At 36.1% G+C, this 19729-nt stretch overlaps 1 protein-coding gene across 1 annotated transcript; it reads left to right on the top strand.

The window, feature by feature from the left end:
* The first annotated feature begins 5383 nt into the window (after positions 1 to 5383).
* On the top strand, positions 5384 to 19510 carry cdc16 (cell division cycle 16 homolog (S. cerevisiae)). Its single transcript, XM_038284821.1, has 18 exons — positions 5384 to 5567; positions 5752 to 5806; positions 6574 to 6671; positions 6765 to 6803; positions 7002 to 7139; positions 10427 to 10586; positions 10709 to 10803; positions 13100 to 13233; positions 13574 to 13653; positions 13736 to 13785; positions 13869 to 13942; positions 14029 to 14154; positions 14814 to 14966; positions 15136 to 15199; positions 15282 to 15343; positions 16219 to 16354; positions 18428 to 18518; positions 18746 to 19510. The coding sequence occupies exons 1-18, from the start codon at positions 5520 to 5522 to the stop codon at positions 18997 to 18999; spliced, it is 1857 nt and encodes a 618-aa protein (XP_038140749.1). The 5' UTR covers positions 5384 to 5519; the 3' UTR covers positions 19000 to 19510.
* Positions 19511 to 19729: the final 219 nt, after the last annotated feature.

Here is a 19729-nt window from a genome sequence, read left to right as displayed (position 1 = left end):
ATTAAGTGCTGTCTGAATAGTGCTAGGAAGGAAGTAGGTAGGAAGAGGAAGCAGGATGCTCCTTATCAATAATTCAGTCAGCATAGTGACCTCCCAATGTTCCTTTACACTGCATAGGAGCTCTACAGTTGCAAATAATCCTTTGCAAGAAAGGATATATAGACAAAGCTAACCTAACGAAGTTTGACATAAAAACAATTGTCAGGTGTGCTTTGTGTAACACATGCTCCTGTATGCGCATCTTTATATGTTTTTTGTTTTATAATGGAGAGCTTTAACCTTTTGCTATAATTGTATAACTTCTTTTTAGTTCTAATCTGGAAGGCTGTGGTTCCAATTTGACAAGTATCATCCATGCATGTTTCCGGACTTTGTTTCCTAACCATGAAAGTGTTTTTATTGTTCACCCCATAGAGTTGAGTGAGGAGCTACAATTTGTGCTATTCGAATGCCCAAATTTGTCTTTGGATTAACTTTTCTTTTTTCTTTTTCCTCTTCTTGTTCTTGTTCTTTTTCTTTTAGATTTCAATTATTAATCTTGGCTTTCTCATAGTTCAACTGATTGGGCTACCTATAAGATCAGTGCCAGTCATAATGATTCATTCTCACTGGATAAATCTTTTGTGGCTCCTTAAAAGCAGTCTTGGTAGTCGTTGAGTTTAACAAAGACAAACATTTGATGATCAAGATAGATAATATCAAGTAGGATAATTGTCAGCTCCCTGTAAACGCTGTATGTCTTTAACTTGGCATTTCTTGACTGTGATCTTATAAAGAAATGTGCTAAATGTAAGGTTCTATGCATTCATTAAATTGCTTAAACATTTGAGCACTGGTTATTCTCATTTTATAGGTAGTTCTTCACACTGTCACCTCTTTATACAAAGAACAGACTTAAAAAATATGCATTTGAGTTTATGTATGATTTTTTTTTTTTCTATTGCATGATCGTAAATGTTTTATATTATAACATATTATTACATACATGTATACAATATTTATCATTTGTTTCAAAATCATGACTGTGTTTTTACAGAGTCATAATTCACACATATGAACTGTATCTCAGTTGCAAAGCGAGAACATACCAAAAAGTCAGTAATTCATTCGTGAAAAACATTTAAAGTAGGATTAGATTGTAAAAGAAGATTTAAAGCAATGAACGTTACATAAAAAACTGTTCATTTATCTTCTAAAAATGGAAAGAGTATTCAACAACTACAATCCTTTGCTGACAGAGAAAGTGAGGTAAGCATTAACTAGAGAGGCAGCCAAGAGTCCCATGACACCTCTAGAGGAGCTGACCAGGTCCATGGCTCAGGTGGTAAATTCAGCGAACAAGACAAATAGATGTATTCTTTATATAAATCTATGTGCAAGAATAAGCCTTCTACAAAAACAGTAGCAAGAAACCTTGAGGAGACTAGGCTAATGTGATAAATAAGGTGTCCTGGTTTGATGAGACAATACATAGATTTTATCCTTTATGTGGCAAAAAAAAGATGCATTAATTCCTTGAGGACAGGTTAGAGAGGCAAATTTAAGGGAAGATTGGCAAAGTTCAAATCAAAAATCTGATTTTTGAGCAAAAATTGAAAACTTACATTCACTAATTCATTGAACAGAGCTTGAGCTATAGTGTGAAGGAAACAAAAACAAAACAGCAGTTTAGATGTTTAAAAAAAATCATATTAAATCTCAGTGAAACAAATGGATGGTGATAGCTACAATTTTAACTCCTCCCAGGCAGTGAGTGCTTGTTTTGTAGTGTTTGCCATCTGCTTGTCAGGTCTGCTAATTCATTAGCCAACATTTAATTCACTTTTTTAGGAAAAAAAAGCACCACCCTTCATTTGGCTTCTGAGCCCTTTGCTTCCTTGAGACTTTACCAACACTCACTTGACTCATCTTCACTCTTGTTTATCTTATTTTAAATTTTTGGCTTGAATCTGAAAATAAACACCAAAAAGAAGCCATTTCTTCATCATGTTGCTACTACAATCTGACAACACCTAAGCTACGTCACACATGACCTCAGCCTATTATTCCTTGTAGTGTAGAAACCTAGAAGTAAATAGTTATTTATTTGCCCTGCCACAGACTGGCGACCTGTCCAAGGTGCTGTTCTTGTCTATAAACTGCCGGAGCTATGCACCAGCCTCACGCCGACCCGACGGAATGAAGGGGGAGAAGATGGATGGATGGAATCAATAAATCAATTATTTAAATACTGTTCTTCCAAGTAAAATTTTTTATTTTATTGTATATCACTGTATGTGTTCTGTGGATTTATTATTTTCAAACATGAATGTTCAGCAATGTTTAATTATTTCTGCCACCGATACATTAACAAAAAGATATCAAAGGGGCTCAAATTTTGCTGTTTTGGTCACCCCTCGGGAGCCTGCTACAGCTCCATTGACAGGTGCAATGTGTCATAATTTTTATTTTATTGTTATGTGATTTATTATTAACAAAGGGAACTTACTAGAAATAATAAGAAATCCCGAGAGAAAATTATCTAGAGATATTGTTTTATCCTTCTTACTTTCTCCATCCGTTCCATCAACACATCAATCTCGTACAATGCAAAATCGAATGAGACCGGAAACCTTTAATTGCATTTAATTCATTTATGAGTACTCTTCCTGTGCAATGACACAGAGGCCATGCTGGGAAGTGAGCAGCAATTAATTTGGCTTAGAAGCTTTTATGAGGATAGCTTTGAAATTAGATTCAGCCTTAAATACAACTACACAACAAGCCTTAAAATCTAGTTTGGTTGGAGTTTTTACATTTGATAAATCAAAAGTATATATATATATATATCAGTGACGTGCGGTGAGGTTCATAGCTGGTGAGGCACTGACGTCATCAGAATCAGATTTGCAAATAGATGCATAGATTGACAGCAGTTTACAGGTTATGTTTCACTTCTGCATCCTTACACATACAAACTGTAGCTCACAAAACACACATTTCCTTAAAAAACAAAACAAAATAAATGTTATTACTGTCTTACCTTTACTTATAAATGAATAGAAGTCCTCCTTATCTTCCTTCAGTTTTAAAAGTCTCTCTGTCTCAATGGAGATCACTGCCAGGGAAGAAAGCCTTCCTTGATCCGTCCTGTTCCTGCCTTATGTTTTCAGTCTCTTGAGCACCCCCTGCCATGAGGCAAGAGAACTGCCTGCCTCACCTCGAACTTGTTCTCTGCCGTTTATAATCGCTCATTACACGAAACACGTTACACAAACACAGTTGGTGACAAAAAGCTCTGTACATTATATACATAAGCCAAATTATTAGAAATAAGTTCACATATTACATTTGTTTAAACCATTTTATTGACGCCGTACAGCAACATGCTCTCTCCGCTTTGCAGCCAGCGCAGAGCCAGGGGTTGCGCAATCCAAGGTGAGGCAGAGCTCGCTGCTGCCTCACCGGCATCGCTTCCAAGCATTTGAATGGGAAAATAAGAAAATTCAGCGATTTTGAACAAATAAAAATCGAAATTGGTGAAGCTACATGAAAAATGAATATTTTTTAGTACAAACCACCGGATGAATATAACAATTTAAATTACTTTATGATTATATATTTTCTTTCTTTCCATGATGGCTGGTGAGGCACTGCCTCACCTGCCTCCCCTGACCGCACGTCACTGATATATATATATATATAAATGAAATATACCCAGTTTGTTTCACCAAATGCTGTTTCCTCCTTTGCACACAAGAGGGCAGTGTTGCATTAATGTTCATTCATTAAAGATTGCCATCTGAATGGGATTCATTCATCACTACTCCCTTTACCTTTAAGTTTACTACTGTGGTCGATATTTTTAGCTTTGCTTAAATTCACAAATATTTTTAATATTTGCAAACACCCTGTATTAATCAATTTTATGTCGTGCTTATATTGTCGAAAACTGTAAAATGTCCTCTTCTAACCTAAGTGCGTTCAATACTAGTTAAACACTGTAAGCCGTTTTAAAATCATCAATACATCTGATAGTTGGCAACTCGATTATTTGTATTTAATCTGATTACTAAGTTAAACTGACTACTATATTAAATACACAGTTTGGAAAAAGGATTTTTTTTTACTCTTGATGATCTTTGCTGGCTGGCTGCATAGTGGTACAGCTTGTAGCATAGTTGCTTTGCAGCAAATGTTCTGGGTTGGATTCCTGCTTTTCTGCATGGAGTTTGCAGGTTCTCTCCAGGTACTTCAGTTTTACCTCCGCAGTCCAAAACCATGAGTGCTAACTTGCATTTCTAAATTTCCCTTAGGTTTGTTTGTGTGTGCGTGCATGGTTACATGAGTTGCCCTGTGATTAATTGGTGACCCGTCCATGGTGTACCTCACTTTTTACCCACAGACTGCTGGAGATATTCAGAAAGATCAGGTTATATGGTTATCATTTCAGGATTCAAAGCCAAAAAACCTCTCCTTCAATGCTTCATTACAGCTTTTTTTGGGTTATCCAAAAGCAATCTTTGGCCAGAGGGGACATGTAAAACCCTCCCTTAGAGTCTCTGTCCTGTGTTCTTCTATGGTTGTAATGCGCTCATAAAAGTGAAGGGAGGACCCCTTGATTTCCTCAATGCATCAATAAAGAAATATGTAAATCGTGGCAGGCTTACAATGCACATAGCCATCATTACCTGTAGTTAAATTATTTTTTCTTTTTCACTACCTTAACAATTAAACACTTTCCAAATTCAGTCAAACAAAAGCTAGGGGTCTCATTCTTAAACTTCACCACATCTGGCATCCACTACTTTTTTATTTTAACACATTTATGATAATATGACTATAAACCAAGCAATGAACTTTAATAATACACTAATGAACCAACACAAACAAACAAACAAAAACAGTTTTTTGTTAGTGGAATTTAATGCATTAATTTAAAGGTGATTATAATTGTATGTCAGACATTTGGAAGGAATATGTTAACAAGTAAGTTTAATTAATGTATTCTATCATGAGATCAGAAAATCCTAAATAAATAGACCAGAAAATACTAAATAAAGGATTGTATATTGCACAGTCAATGTTAACAGTTGTAATAAACTGTTTTTACATGTACAAAGGGTAAACTAACTGTGTGACTTCAAATGAGAGACTTTATAAAGATTTATATATATATATATATATATATATATATATATATATATATATATATATATATATATATATATATATATATATATATATATATATATATATATATATATATATATATATATATATATATATATATATATGAAAGGGTGCTTTTGATATTTTTCGGGGTAATTTACATCGATTTTGTAATAATTAATAATGCAAAGTTCTGAGGCGGAACGATTCGTGCTACTCGAGTTTCTTTACGGAACTGTTAGGCAGAACACGCTCTGCGGGGAAGCCGCGGATTTGATTTTCCGAAGCTAACCAGTTAGCTCGTGGGTCCACTCTCCGGTAATGTCTCTATTTTAAAAGTCACAACGTCAACACATAAACAAAACAAAATGAACCTCGATAGGCTCCGAAAACGAGTTCGGCAGTACATTGACCAGGTGAGAGAACTGGTGCCTTTGTTGATTTATCTGTCGCTAGCAGATGCTAACTTCAACACACTTGGTTTTAAAAAGTAATAAAAAACGCACAATTCAACAGGTTATGAACTAAACCGTGAATGCAATCTAACCGAAAACTGCGTATATAATTTAACCCGGTTCTTCCCTGTATGTTTGTTTATAGCAACAGTATCAAAGTGCGCTGTTTTGGGCCGACAAGATAGCATCCCTTTCTCATGGTGAGTTGCAGTCCGTTGTCTCGTGTTACATTACCTTCTTCAATAAACAGAACCTTTACTCCTTCCAACCTAATAGAATGTAATCCAGACTAGTGCCCCAACACAGCCTAACAGGTGGAGCTGCGTTTTTTGGGCTTAAATTGGTTCATTATCTTTTAATATGCCCTGTTGTCAGGACTTAACACTACGTTAATTGCTCCATGGCGGGACCCAGACAAAGAAGGATAAGTGGAATTAATTCATTAAAAGAAAGTATTAATCAATCAAACAAAAAGAAAAAAAAAACCTCCTGGCTATTTAAAAAACAACAACAAACAAAAACATGTTCGTTTCTCCTCACCTATCATCTATTAAGATATATTTATTTTTTATTTTCTTTATCCTGATATAACATCTTTGAAAGTTGTGTTGGTTGTTTTACAAAGATTATTTTTGTTTGTGTTCCTGCTCAGTTAAGTAGCTTTGGGCCATGACTGCTGAATTCAAGCAAAAAACACAGGGTTCCTACACAACCTAGAAAATTAAAGTGCTTAGATGAGTGACACTATCAATTTTGTTTGACATTTAATTGAAATTTATTTTTGATTCCAAGATTAAATCAAATGTTTTGATGTCTGTATGGGGGATAATTTTTGACATAATGTGTAGGGATCCTGAACACATTTAGAATATCTTTTCTTTTTTTAATATATTTTATAAAACCTCTTACCGTTGTAATTGAAATGTAATGACTCTTTCATTTTTATTTTTATGTTTTTGGCATGCAGAAGATCCCCAGGATATCTACTGGCTAGCTCAGTGCCTTTACCTAACCTCACAGTACCACAGAGCCTCACATGCCCTCCGTTCAAGAAAACTTGACAAAGTGAGCAGAATTTGGATTCTTTAGCTTGATTCAAATTTTAAAGTAAACCCTTTCATAAAAAGAAATATTTGACTTTTTTTTTCTCTTACTTAGTTGTATGGAGCTTGTCAGTATCTTGCTGCTAAGTGTCATGTAAGTATAGTTAAAAAAACCATTTTATAAGTATTTTCATACATGTGTAATAATGGTGACAAAAACATGTTCGTTTCTCCTCACCTATCATCTATTAAGATATATTTATTTTTTATTTTCTTTATCCTGATATAACATCTTTGAAAGTTGTGTTGGTTGTTTTACAAAGATAGATGGTTTTATTTTTGTTTATTTTAGTATGCTGCTAAAGAGTTCCAGCAGGCCTTGGATACCCTAGATGCAGAGGAGCCTGTTAGCAAAAAATTACAAGGTGGAACTGAAAAGGACGACAGCGGGACTGAGCCTGCAAAGGAATGGGACATGTCGCCTGCATCTGTAAGTTAAAAATATTCCAGAACGATGATATCCTTACTAGAGATTGACCTATACGTGTTTTCTAATGCTGATACTGATTAATTTTTATATCTAACTGATCCTGACTACTAAAACTGATCCTGTCTAAAAGCTGGGGATTTTTAGACCAATGTTGCTTTTCCTTCCTCCATTGACATGATAGAAATAAAACAATGAAAACAAATGATACAATAGTCTCAGTTAAAACAAAAGAGAATCATTTATTTACAAATCTAGCAAAACATTAACAGTGGAGGGAGCAGAAAGCCTGCATTTTACTCGATTTCAAAGCGTGGCTGGTGAATGCTCTAGTAATATGTTGTAATAAAACCATAATATGTTGGCTGATGCAGACACAACAATAAAGCCCAATGGCAGTCCAAAATATTGGCAGGTCTATGTATCTAACTTTAATTTCTACACCTTGACCTACAAAGGAATGTACTACCGTATTTTCACGACTATAAGGCGCACTTAAACGTCTTTTTTTCCCCTCAAAATGTGCGGTGCGCCCTTTGGTGCGGTGCGCCCTATGTGTGTTGCAACTGCGACTTTTGAGACCACCTCATTGAGGAGATGATGAAAGAGTGGCTGAATGTAAGGAGACCAGGTGGGTTTTTTTCCACTCATCACCACACCATCGCTGTTAATCTGACTCCATGTGTGCCCATCTCACAGCTGATGTGGAAAAACATGGTGAAACAAATTAACGCTGTGCTCGCTGTGAACCGGACGCAGCAGGTGCAGCAGAAGCAGCGAGTTTACATGCAAAGTCAACGGTTGACGAGCGTATAGGCGCAGCAAAAGGTCCCACAGCGCGTTTTGAGCAGCAGGCGCAGCGCGTCGGGAGCGCGCCGCCAACGCGCTGCTGCTGCTCGAGATGGAAAAATTGAAGTTTTGCTGCTGGAAGCGCCGCATCAACCAATCGGAGAAGCTGATCTGGGAGCTGACAGCGAGACAGACACATCGCTCTGATGACATATGATATTAAAAGTAAATGAAAAGGGCTGGATGGATGAGGAGATGATGAAAGCGTCGCTGAGGCAGGTGTATGTGAGGAGACCAGGTGGTTTTTTCCACGCATCACCATCGCTTTTAATATGTGACTCCATGCGTGCCCATCTCACAGCTGATGTGAAAAACATGGTGAAAAAAAATAAACGCTGTGCTCGCCGTTATCCCGGGGGTCTGACAAAGGAATTTCAACCGCTCGACATCGGTGTGAAGCGGCCGTTCAAAGTAAGGCTGTGAGCGGCATGGGAGCGATGGATGACAGACGGAGACCACAGTTTCACGATAAGTGGAAGGCAGCGCCGGGCAAGTTACGCCACCGTTTGCGGATGGATTGTAGATGCTTGGACTAACGTGTCTGCTGGCTCTGTTTTTCAAGCTTTCGCAAAAGCAGGCATCATTTCTGAGGATCCGCGCTGCACGGAAAGTGACTGACAGCGAAGAAGGGGAAATTGGCATGTCTGATTTAGCGCAGCTGTTTAATTCAGAAACAGAGGATGATGACTTTGATGGGTTTGATTAATACTTTGTAATAAATACATGAATAAAGCACAATCATACTCAGTTTTGCTCCCGCTCTATTTTTCTACCTGAAAACTTAATTCAACAGCAGCATCTGGGCAGGGTTCACCGCGGCGGCTGGCAGGTGTTTTTTCATCTAAATAATCTAAATCTTGCAGCTATATTTGCTGTGATCAGTGGGAATAAAGTAGTTTTAATATGTTTTTAAGTGAGAAAGTCCACCTGAAAACTTCATAATTGCAGTCAGTTCATCCAGATTATCTATTTCTGTCGGAGGTGCTCAGACCCCCACATACCAGCGGTGCACCGACAGGAGAAATCCCTTCATCAGCAGCCTCTGGGCCTGGTCGCCTCGGGTTCACCGCGGTGGCTGGCAGGTGTTTTTCATCTAAATAATTTAAACTGCAGGCACCAGGATACCGGTAATAAAAGCGAACATATTCCGTCGGCAGGTTTCAGGATTTTAAGTTAATTTAGGAGTGACCACAGCGCCCTGTCATCTCTCACGGCCAGCTCCCAGGTTTGATTAATACTTTGTAATAAATACATGAATAAAGCACAGTCATACTCAGTTTTGGGCCCGCTGTATTTTTAAATACGCAGTAGAGGTATTTAAAGGTAGTAGAGGACATGTACCTGTATATAAAAAATGCGCCCTATAGTCCGGTGCGCCTTATGTGTGTGTTAAATACAGAAATGGCACACATAACTGAGACTGCGCCTTTTAGTATGGTGCGCCTTATGGTCGTGAAAATACGATAAGTGGAGCTTGAAGTGGGCTTGTGTACAGTATATACCAATAATACCAAATCAAAACATGTCCAAATATACTATTGACCTTTTGGTAGTTAGAATAAGGAGTTAACTTCTAATGGCTATCTACACATTGTGTGCAAGAATGAACCAGACTTTTTAGGAAGGTTCTTCTCTTAATTTCTTTTTATTTTAGAATGATGATATCAAAAGGTGGCAGTATATCTGATGTATGCTTTAGAAATAGTCACATGTGTGTCCCTTATTCAAATGTTGTGAGGTAAACATCTTAATCTTCAAGAAGGCCTGGTATGATTCACTGGAATTTCTGAAATACTTCAATACTTTTTAGTTTTGGTTTATTTAAGGTTCTAATTTTAAAAGGTGCAGTTGGTAACTTTTGTGGGGAAAATTTTTTTTCTATTTTTATTTTTACTTATTTGTTCAAACTGGGACCTATTCCTGACGGTACAATATGTAACAAAATCTAATTCGTTTGGCTCCTCCTAGTGGCCCTACTGCCATTTACAAAAATACATAATACATTTTCAGACTAAATCCATGATTTTCTCAGAATTCTCTACAGGGGATTAATGAAATAATAAAATAATCCCCTATTATCTTTTGGCTTTTAGTAAGTTGAACTAATTTTAATTATTGACCAAAACAAGCTACACTGTAAAAAAACTCATTTTTATCCATTGTGTGTAAAAAATCTGGGCTCAGAGTTAAAGGTATAGAAAGAAGTCTGTTTTAAAAATGATTAGATGTGACATTTAAATCTACAAAGTCCAAACTGACAGAGTGTAAAAAGCTCTTTTTTAGGTATAACATTTATTGAAATAATTGGGAAAAACTGCTCTTTTTAAACAGACTTGAGGTCCTGGTTAAAGGTTTTTATTTACTTCTTCTATAAAGGATATTTCTATTCTGTTTTACATTTCTTTATCTCTCTGTTCTATTTTCCCCTCTAAAACATTCAGATCAGTAGCTCCATCTGCCTCCTGCGGGGTAAAATTTATGATGCTATGGACAACAGGCCCCTGGCCACCTTCAGCTACAAAGAGGCCTTGAAACTAGATGTCTACTGCTTTGAAGCTTTTGACCTTTTAACATCTCACCACATGTTGACCGCACAAGAAGGTTAGGGTCATCTTTGGGAATAATGTCATTTTAATTTTTTTTTTTATCATTTGTATCACTTATTTCTTTGTGACTTCTGTAATGATTTTCATTTGACATACATACTTTTCTTCTTGTATTAGAAAAAGACTTCTTGGACTCACTTCCTCTTAGTCAGCAGGGGACTGAGGAAGAGGAGGAGCTGTTACGCTTTCTTTTTGAGAATAAATTAAAGAAGGTAAGAGGCTCTGCAGTTGCTTTTTTGTGAAAAAATGCTTTGTTTTTGCACAGAAAAGCACTTTTTAAAACTTGAGGCAATGTGAATGGATGGTATCATTCTATAGATAAAATAACAAATAGATATTCTGATGATAAATGGAAAAAACAGGAAACAAATCCAGTATTTCTATTTGATAAGTTGTCATTTTGAAAGATTCAACAGTTATTCCCTGGTAGATGGGTTTTACTTTTAACAACCACAACAGATAAAATATATAAATGTGCTGCAAGTTTCTAAGAAAATAAGAAATTTAAATATCACCTCTTTATGCATCAAGGCAGACTTGCTGATCGTTAAATGTTTTTTATATAACTTAGAATATTGTATCCAAGTACATATGTTGTTTAGCTTTTTATAGACTAAAATAGCGGGAGTTCTTAGTTTAATTGTACATAAAAAAAAAAAAACCTTACAAAAACCCCAACCCAAAATGCTTTTTTCAAAAAAACAAACCTTTTTGTGTAGCCGTAGTTAAGGCTGCATGTTTGATCATGCTCAAATAACCACAACAAACATGCATCATAAAAAAAAGAAGTTAAAATACCACAACCCCATTATCATAACATGTATTACGGAAATCAAATTAACACTGAATTTTATTAAGTTCCAATAACGTTACAAAAGCATCAGCAACATTATCCTGTAGATTTTCAGATGCAGTGAGTGAAAGATCAAGACACTCAGATCGATCAAACCTCCACAGAAAACCTAAAATGTCTTACTGGTGGATTTACATACCAAGCTCCCATAATCTACGTGTGTGTGTTTGTGCATTTTGTTTATTTTGATGTACCTGCTTCTAAATCTGACTCATTGTTTAGGCTGCAAAATAGAAACCCTAAGAAGTTTGATTTGTCACAGAGAGACGAGAGAGGGAGATCTGTGGTAGAGACATAGAGTAACAATAAAAGAGAGAGTACCACGCTTAATAAATCTGTTATTAATCAGATAAATCAAATATTTCTTAAATGTTTAACAAGAGTTACATTCAGTGCGTAGAGATGCCCATGCCAACACATTCCCCTCATCCCCCGCCACCACCTGTTGCTGGTTTCCCAGTTCCTCTCTGAAAAGGGCCTAAACCTGCACCTTTAAAATGAACTTCACCTATCTGAATCACATTATCCAATGAAAAGTATTAGAGCTGTGTGTTTGCATAGTCAAGAAATCGTGACTACCTCCATTGTTCACAGTAGCAGCAGTGTGGGCATCAGTGTAGCCCAGTGGTTCCCATCCCTGCTCGCCAGGGACCCCTGTCCTGCATGTCTTAGGTGCTTCGGTGTTGAGTCACACCATAGACAAATGGATGATTAACAGGCAGCGCTTGATTGTAGAGGAGGTGCCTTCATTTGAATCAGGTGTGCTAGAACGAAGTCTAAGACATGCAAGGCAGGGGTCCCTGAGGACTAGGGTAGGGTACCCCTACTGTAGCGGATGTTTAAAGTAGAGGCTAAAGACTAGCTGCGTACTGCAATGCATAGAAGGATATAACTTCCTCTATAATTCGTCTTAAAATGAAGCGTAAAAAGACCTAAATTATTTATTTTTTAAATTACAGTTTGAATTAAAATGTTAACCAAGGAAATATTTTGTAAACATCTTTAATGTGTGAGGGAATTGTAATTGTGTAATTTTCAAAAAGCCATTACATTTTTCATCTTGCACAACCCACACTTCAGGCATGTTAAGTAAATATTCTGATACTTGTATGACTGATTTGTCATTTTTTAAATGAAAAGTAAGCGATCTTTTGTGGGATAACATTTCCCATTTCTTTACATAGAATGAACATTAAAGAGCGCTCTTTTTTCAAAGTGTTAATATCTTTTTAATATTGTTTTTTTTGTTTGTTGTAGTTGTGTATTACGGTATTTTTGGATGCAACGAAAACTTTTAATTCATTCAATTTGAAATTTTTATGTTGTCCTTTTTTAGTAAGTACTACTTGAGAACCAAGATATTGTTCAGTATTTTGATTTAAAATGATGTCATCCAAGATTATTTAGAATAAACATTTACCCAATTTACTTTAGTAACAAGTATTATTATTTATTGTTATGACATCTCACTTCTCAAACTACAATGTCATTCAAAGTTTTGCTTCTTATCTTTTTCTTTTTTATCTGGTAACACATTTTCAAAGATTTTTATCAGGTCTTTTTTCCTGTTTTCGCTCTTGCAAAGATAACTTGTAATTTTCACATTCAGTATTTGTGTGAACCCTATTTTGCTCTTAAATTCTGTTTCTCTGCAGTATAACAAGCCCAGTGATCTGGTGGTGCCTGAGATGGTCAATGGTCTCCAAGACAACTTGGATTTAGTTGTGTCTCTTGCTGAGAGACATTATTATAACTGCGATTTCAAGATGTGCTACAAACTCACATCAACGTAAGTGTCCACTATTATCTATATATATCGAGCAATAAATTCACAACTGCTCTGTAAACTAGCATACAATCTATTTTCTCATTGTGGTTAGTAGCCACTGAGCTCCTTTTGTAAGCATTTTGCATAAACCAATAGTCATAAATAGTGGAAAAACAGCAGGTGCAACACTTTGCAAGTATGCTTTATCTTTTCTTTTTTCTTTTTACCCACTTCCTATGAAAAACAGGACGTTGAATATATTATCTAGCTTTGACTTGTTTTTGGCTTCTAAAACCAAAATTTTCCATTGGTTTCAAAGAAATCTAATTACATGTTTGTTTTGAACATGTTTGCATTTCAGAGTGATGGTTAAAGACCCTTTTCATGCCAACTGTTTACCGGTTCACATAGGGACATTGGTCGAGCTTGGAAAAGCAAATGGTGACTGAACTTAGTGTACATTTATTTAAAGAGAAAATGTAGTGGACTTTTTAGAACTGATTTCTTTCTTGTTTCCCTACAGAGTTGTTTTACCTTTCGCACAGACTTGTAGACCTGTACCCCAACAACCCAGTGAGTTTTGTTTTGTTTTTTTAGTTTTTATTTATTTGTTTGAACTACTTTTTACGCATTAAAAACAAATGAACATGTTCTAGGTGTCCTGGTTTGCTGTTGGGTGCTACTATCTCATGGTCGGCAACAAGAATGAACATGCCAGGCGATACCTTAGGTAGATCTTTGCAATCAAGAGAAATAGTTTTCTGCCTAAAGCCTCTTTAAACTGTAACCTGGTGTTTCTTTGTATATTTTCGGTAGCAAAGCTACCACTCTGGATCGCACTTATGGTCCCGCATGGATCGCTTATGGCCACTCGTTTGCAGTGGAGAGTGAACATGATCAAGCCATGGCTGCATATTTCACTGCTGCTCAGCTCATGAAAGGGTAGGTAACAACTGATGCCCAATCGATGCTGTCACCTTTTCAGTCGGCTCCATCAACCTTCACATGGTAGCGGTTGGAAGCATGATTAGATAAACCTGTTCTGAAGCACTAAGCCCGGATTACCTGATACCAGCATTGATACCATGTTCACATCTATTTTTATTGCAGATTTTGATGATCAGTTTGAGCTTTAGCAAGTTCCCAAAAATATGTGAATATACTTAAAGTAAACAGAAACATATATTTTGCTCTATGTGGAAACAGGCAATTGGTATGCTTTATCAGTCCACCAGGGTGTAAAGGTTTTAAACCAGAGCATTCACTGCTATAGGCTCAAGACAACAGAGAAGCTGAGTAAAGTAAATTTAATTAGAATAACTTGAAAGTTTTTGTTTTTATAAGTCAGACAGAATTTTTAAATATCTCTCACAATTTATGGAACATGTGCTTATTTACTCTAGAAATTGATTTCAAATCAGTAATATAATAATAATTGATGCAGACTAAATAAACTGGATCCCTACAGTTTGGAATCAAGTTTATTTTCACCACTGTTGTCCCTGTTTTTCTTGCCAAATGTTGCCTTTTCCTGTGAATAAAATGTTTTTTTAAACAATTGAACTCTATATTTTTATATTGCTTGCTGTTTGTTCTCACAGATGTCACTTGCCTATGCTCTACATTGGACTGGAGTACGGTCTTACTAACAACTCCAAGCTGGCTGAGCGTTTTTTTAGCCAGGCGCTTAGTATCGCCCCAGAAGACCCGTTTGTTGTACACGAGGTGGCAGTGGTTGCATTTCAAAATGGAGAGTGAGTATACTGCAGTATTTTTTTAAGTTAATTTTGCTATTGTTATTGTTTTATTTAATTGACCACTGCTGATTAAAAAATTGCCATACTATAATGTGATAATATTGATGATATGTAAGAGTTTTTCATTGACTGTTTGCATGTTTTTTTTTTTCTTTGGTTTGTACAGCTGGAAGACGGCAGAAAAGTTATTTCTTGATGCAATGGAGAAAATCAAAGCCATAGGGACGGAGGTGACAGCTGTTTCAGTGTGATGCATGACTAAACATACACTCCGTTAAAGGGTTAACTTATTGACTTTTGTTTTGATTTCAGGTTACTGTGGACAAGTGGGAGCCTTTGTTGAACAATTTGGGTCATGTGTGTCGAAAACTAAAGTAAGTGTTGGCACTGGTTACGCCCTTTGATTTTCTTTTTAGATAACTTTATGTCCTGTTCTCATGAGTAAATAATACCATCACCCTGCTATGACCCCAGCTTTAGGTCTTATTGCTGAAACATATATGTGATGAATGAAAGGAATTTTATTTGGTGCCCAGCCCTTTCCTGATGCAGTGGTTTGATTGATATGGGCAATTTAGATGGGATAGTGTGAATAAATGAAACCATGTGTGCACATATTTAAGGGCATGCATTAGAGACACTTTTGGTCAATATAAGCTGTTTTGTCTTCCATCTTTCTGACCAATATATGCATGCTTTGGTCAATTCATTAGTACATTTAGCAGCCAACACCTTAAGCTTGTATGAAGTACCTGCATTACCCATGAACTGGTAATAAAATCCAACCATTTTTTTATCCATTAATGTTTGTTTTGTTGTTTTTAATAATAATTTGTGTAAACTTTGTTTTTATGTGTCATTTTATTATGTAAATAGATGGAAGAAACATTGATATTGGCTCTGATAATCAGACCAAAAATATTGGCAGCTAATATCTGGGATTAATTGTCAAAATAGTTGATGTCAAAATAGTTGTTTTTGGCCCCAAAAAACTGTATCTGTCGATCTGTGGTATAAGTAAAATTTTATCTAAATGTTTTTTCCCCTAGAGTTATATCTGGAACCTGTTCATTCATTTTTAATCTGCTGTTCGCTGCTTAGCTTCTGAAGATGTCGGAAAATAAAATGTGCATCCTTAAAAAAAAAAGATCTGTTAATTTAGAAAATGTTAATTGTGTTGCAATTTTCACTTTTTAAATTATTTTAAATCCTTGGATAACAGGTTTCTTAATGGTGTTTAATATTCCAGAAAGTACGACCAGGCTCTAGAGTATCATCGTCAAGCGCTGGTGTTGATCCCACAGCATGCCTCTACGTATTCTGCTATAGGATATGTGCACAGCCTCATGGGAGACTTTGAAAGCGCAATAGACTACTTTCATACAGTAAGTTTAAAAGTCTTGATCCCTCTTCTTTCTTAAGTCTGTGTAAATTTTCATCATGATATATTAATGATATAATGAGAAAATATGTTTCCCTTTAGGCGTGCTAGAATAGGGAAAGTATTTACAGTATTTACAGTCGGATTTCACTTTAAAAAAAACACATTGTACGCAGCCTTACAAATTATTGACTTATGATTGATTGTTGATTTATGGTTTATCGGAGTAAAATTAGGTTTGTATGATTAAAAAGAGTAATTTAATTAATTGTAGTATTACCACTGTCCAGAAGAGGGCTCCAGTGCTTATCTTAAATCAGAGCCTTACAGGCAGTTGCAAGAGAAGAAGTGATGGCTGAGACTGCTAGATAAAAAAACAAAACAAACATGAATCAACCCAGAAGGCAGTGCATGATTATTTTACACTAATGGCAATAAGGATGTAGAATCCACTTCGTGTGTGTGTGTGTGTGTGTGTGTGTGTGTGTGTGTGTGTGTGTGTGTGTGTGTGTGTGTGTGTGTGTGTGTGTGTGTGTGTGTGTGTGTGTGTGTGTGTGTGTGTGTGTGTGTGTGTGTGTGTGTGTGTGTGTGTGTGTGTGTGTGTGTGTGTGTGTGTGTGTGTGTGTCTCTGTACATATAAATAATAGAAAAGATTCTCACCTAATTGGGGTCATTTTAGCAGTGCTGCATGGCAGAGCACCATGAGCCAACCAAAAATGACCGATGTGCTAAAAGGGCGAGGGTGGATGACAAGAAAGCTAAAATTCACAACACAAAGCCTTCGTAACCTTAAAGAAAAGACATGTTGGCAATAAAAATTGGTTATTAGTTAATACATGTAATGGAGCCAAGTTTTAACATCCCTCTAATAGGGTTGTCACGATACTAAACTTTTCAACTCGATACCGATACTAAGGAAAATATTCGATACTCGATACCATTTTCGATACCACAAGGATAAAATTTCAACAGAAATATTTTGATTAATAATTAAAATACAATAAATAAATAAATACAATAAGCAATAAGAACAACATTTTGAGGTTGTTTGCTGTGCACAGTATTTAGCAAGCTTGATAAAAAACTTACAAAATTAAAATTAAGTTTTCCTTACTTGGCTATGCTTTGCACACATAACAATGACACTAGTCAAACCGGTTAAGAAACAAAAACAATTCTCAGCAGCTGCAACTGTTACAAAAAAGTCTGAAACTGAAAAGTGCACAGAATTATTCAATCACAGTGTTCAAAAAGTGCATTTTCCTCTATTCTGCACTTTAGATGAATGACCGTTTAGGTGCAACTGGTACTCGATACTTTTGAAAATGAGTATTGTATCCGGATACAACATTTCAGTATCGATACTTTTTTGAGTATCGATACTTTTGACAACCCTACCCTCTAAGTACAACATCAACCACCCCTTTTGGAAGCAGGATAACAAAACTGTGCCTCCCACCACTGATTCATGGTCTGTTGTGTCAAAGTTACTGTTTACTTCATTGACACATAGTGGCAAATAGTGTGGCGCCACATCAGAGTCATATACCCTGTCTTTAGTTAGTAGTTTTACATTTCTTTTCCTGGTGGATTAAAAGTGTTTTCCATGTTCAATTCTACTCCTTTTTTTTGTATTTAGTTACCTAATAGGTTTTGGAATGTGTCTACGATTAATAATGTGTGAGAAAAGATTTATTCGGTCAGTATTGAATACATCTGGAACATTAAATTACAATATATATATATTTGTTTGTTTATTCTCAATATTGTGGAAAAAAATACTTTGTTGGGGAAGGACCATATTTATGTAAGTAAAAACTAAGGTTTTAAGGAAATGGGCCACTGACCTTTTAATTGCTGTCGATCAATAAGTTCAGGGCGCCTTTTAATGAACTGATTAATTGATAACTGATTGTAAGCATAAAGAACAATACATTATAGAACAATCAAAATTTGTTTTATTGATGTTTGATTACAGTTTAGATATAAAAAATTTCTGTGTTTTTATTTATTTTGATTGGATTTTTAAAAATCTTATGCCGCAGTAATTTCATTTTTTGTTGCTTTTTTATGACAGGCTCTTGGGTTGAAAAGGGACGACACATTCTCAGTGACCATGCTTGGCCATTGCATTGAAATGTACATCGGGGACACAGATGCGTATATAGGTTTGTTATTTAAAAACAACAAATGTAATTTGTTTTCTTTTTTTTCTTTCTGCTACTTCATTTAATCTGAAAGATTGAGACACAATTTCCCTTCACTGTTTAAAGTTGCATTTAAGTTTTCTTTTTTGACAACTGAAATGTCAACAAACTTTATTTTTGCCATTAAAAATTGAAGAGACAAAAAGCTTTATAAACATGCAAAATGATATTTTATGCTTTTTAAATAGGCACCGACATCGATGACAAGGTTCGAAGCAGTTTGAACACTCCAGCACTGATGAAGATGTTGAGCAAACCAGAATCAAATGAGCTTCAAGCTACGCCAAGGTCTGAGGAGACGAACTTGTCGACATTGGAAACGCCAGCATCCAATCAAGAAAAGATGATGCTGGAAACGCCACTACGGCTGTCGTTAACTCTGGAGTGTGATATGTATGAGAGCGACATGATGCTGGACACTTTATCAGACACCAGCACGTGATTTCATCCTGTCAGGTGGTGGATCTGTTGTAGCAACTGGTTGTCATAGGTACACGTATCCAATCCTGAGGACAACAGTCAGCCCACAACTTAAAAAACAGCTGTCCTCCACCATGTGGATTCCCCATGCTGTGTGTTATTTTGTATAAGAATGCTCTTGTGAACATTTTTAACATAAGTGACTGAATTTGTGTACAGCACATGGTCAAGACCGTAATTTCACAAGAATGCACTTTAAAGGAGGGGAACTGAAAACATGCCTTTTTTTTCCCAAAGGGTTGAATATGTTTTACCTTAGGTTAAAAACAATGGAAATGTGGCCATCTGACAAAAGCAAACACAGCCCTACACCTCACATCAGAAGAACATGTAAGTTACTTGTAAATGCCTGATGCAGGATCCTCCCTGCTAATTAACCTGTGGATTTTCACTCTGAAGAAAGAGCCAGCTGAGTATAATCAGATTTAGTGAATTTTGTTATGGCTACAATAAACCATGCATTTATCTTAAAAGGTTGGTATGTCTTGTTTTTGTATTTCTGACGGAGTGATTCATGGTGCGTATCTGCTTTGTAGAATTCTTTATGGGTATTGCCTGTGTTGGGCGGGGCGGGAGATGAAGTAGGACTCAAGTGGTTACCCGTTAGTTAAACCAGTTTTCCAATTCTTGTCTAGTCCAATGACTGTATATTTGGTTTGTGATTCGCGGCCTAAAATCTGGGGATAAAGTGC

This window comes from Cyprinodon tularosa, unplaced genomic scaffold, assembly GCF_016077235.1.
Source record: "Cyprinodon tularosa strain WSP-4 unplaced genomic scaffold, ASM1607723v1 ctg202, whole genome shotgun sequence".
NCBI lineage: Eukaryota > Metazoa > Chordata > Actinopteri > Cyprinodontiformes > Cyprinodontidae > Cyprinodon > Cyprinodon tularosa.
This window is presented reverse-complemented; position numbering and strand designations above follow the sequence as displayed.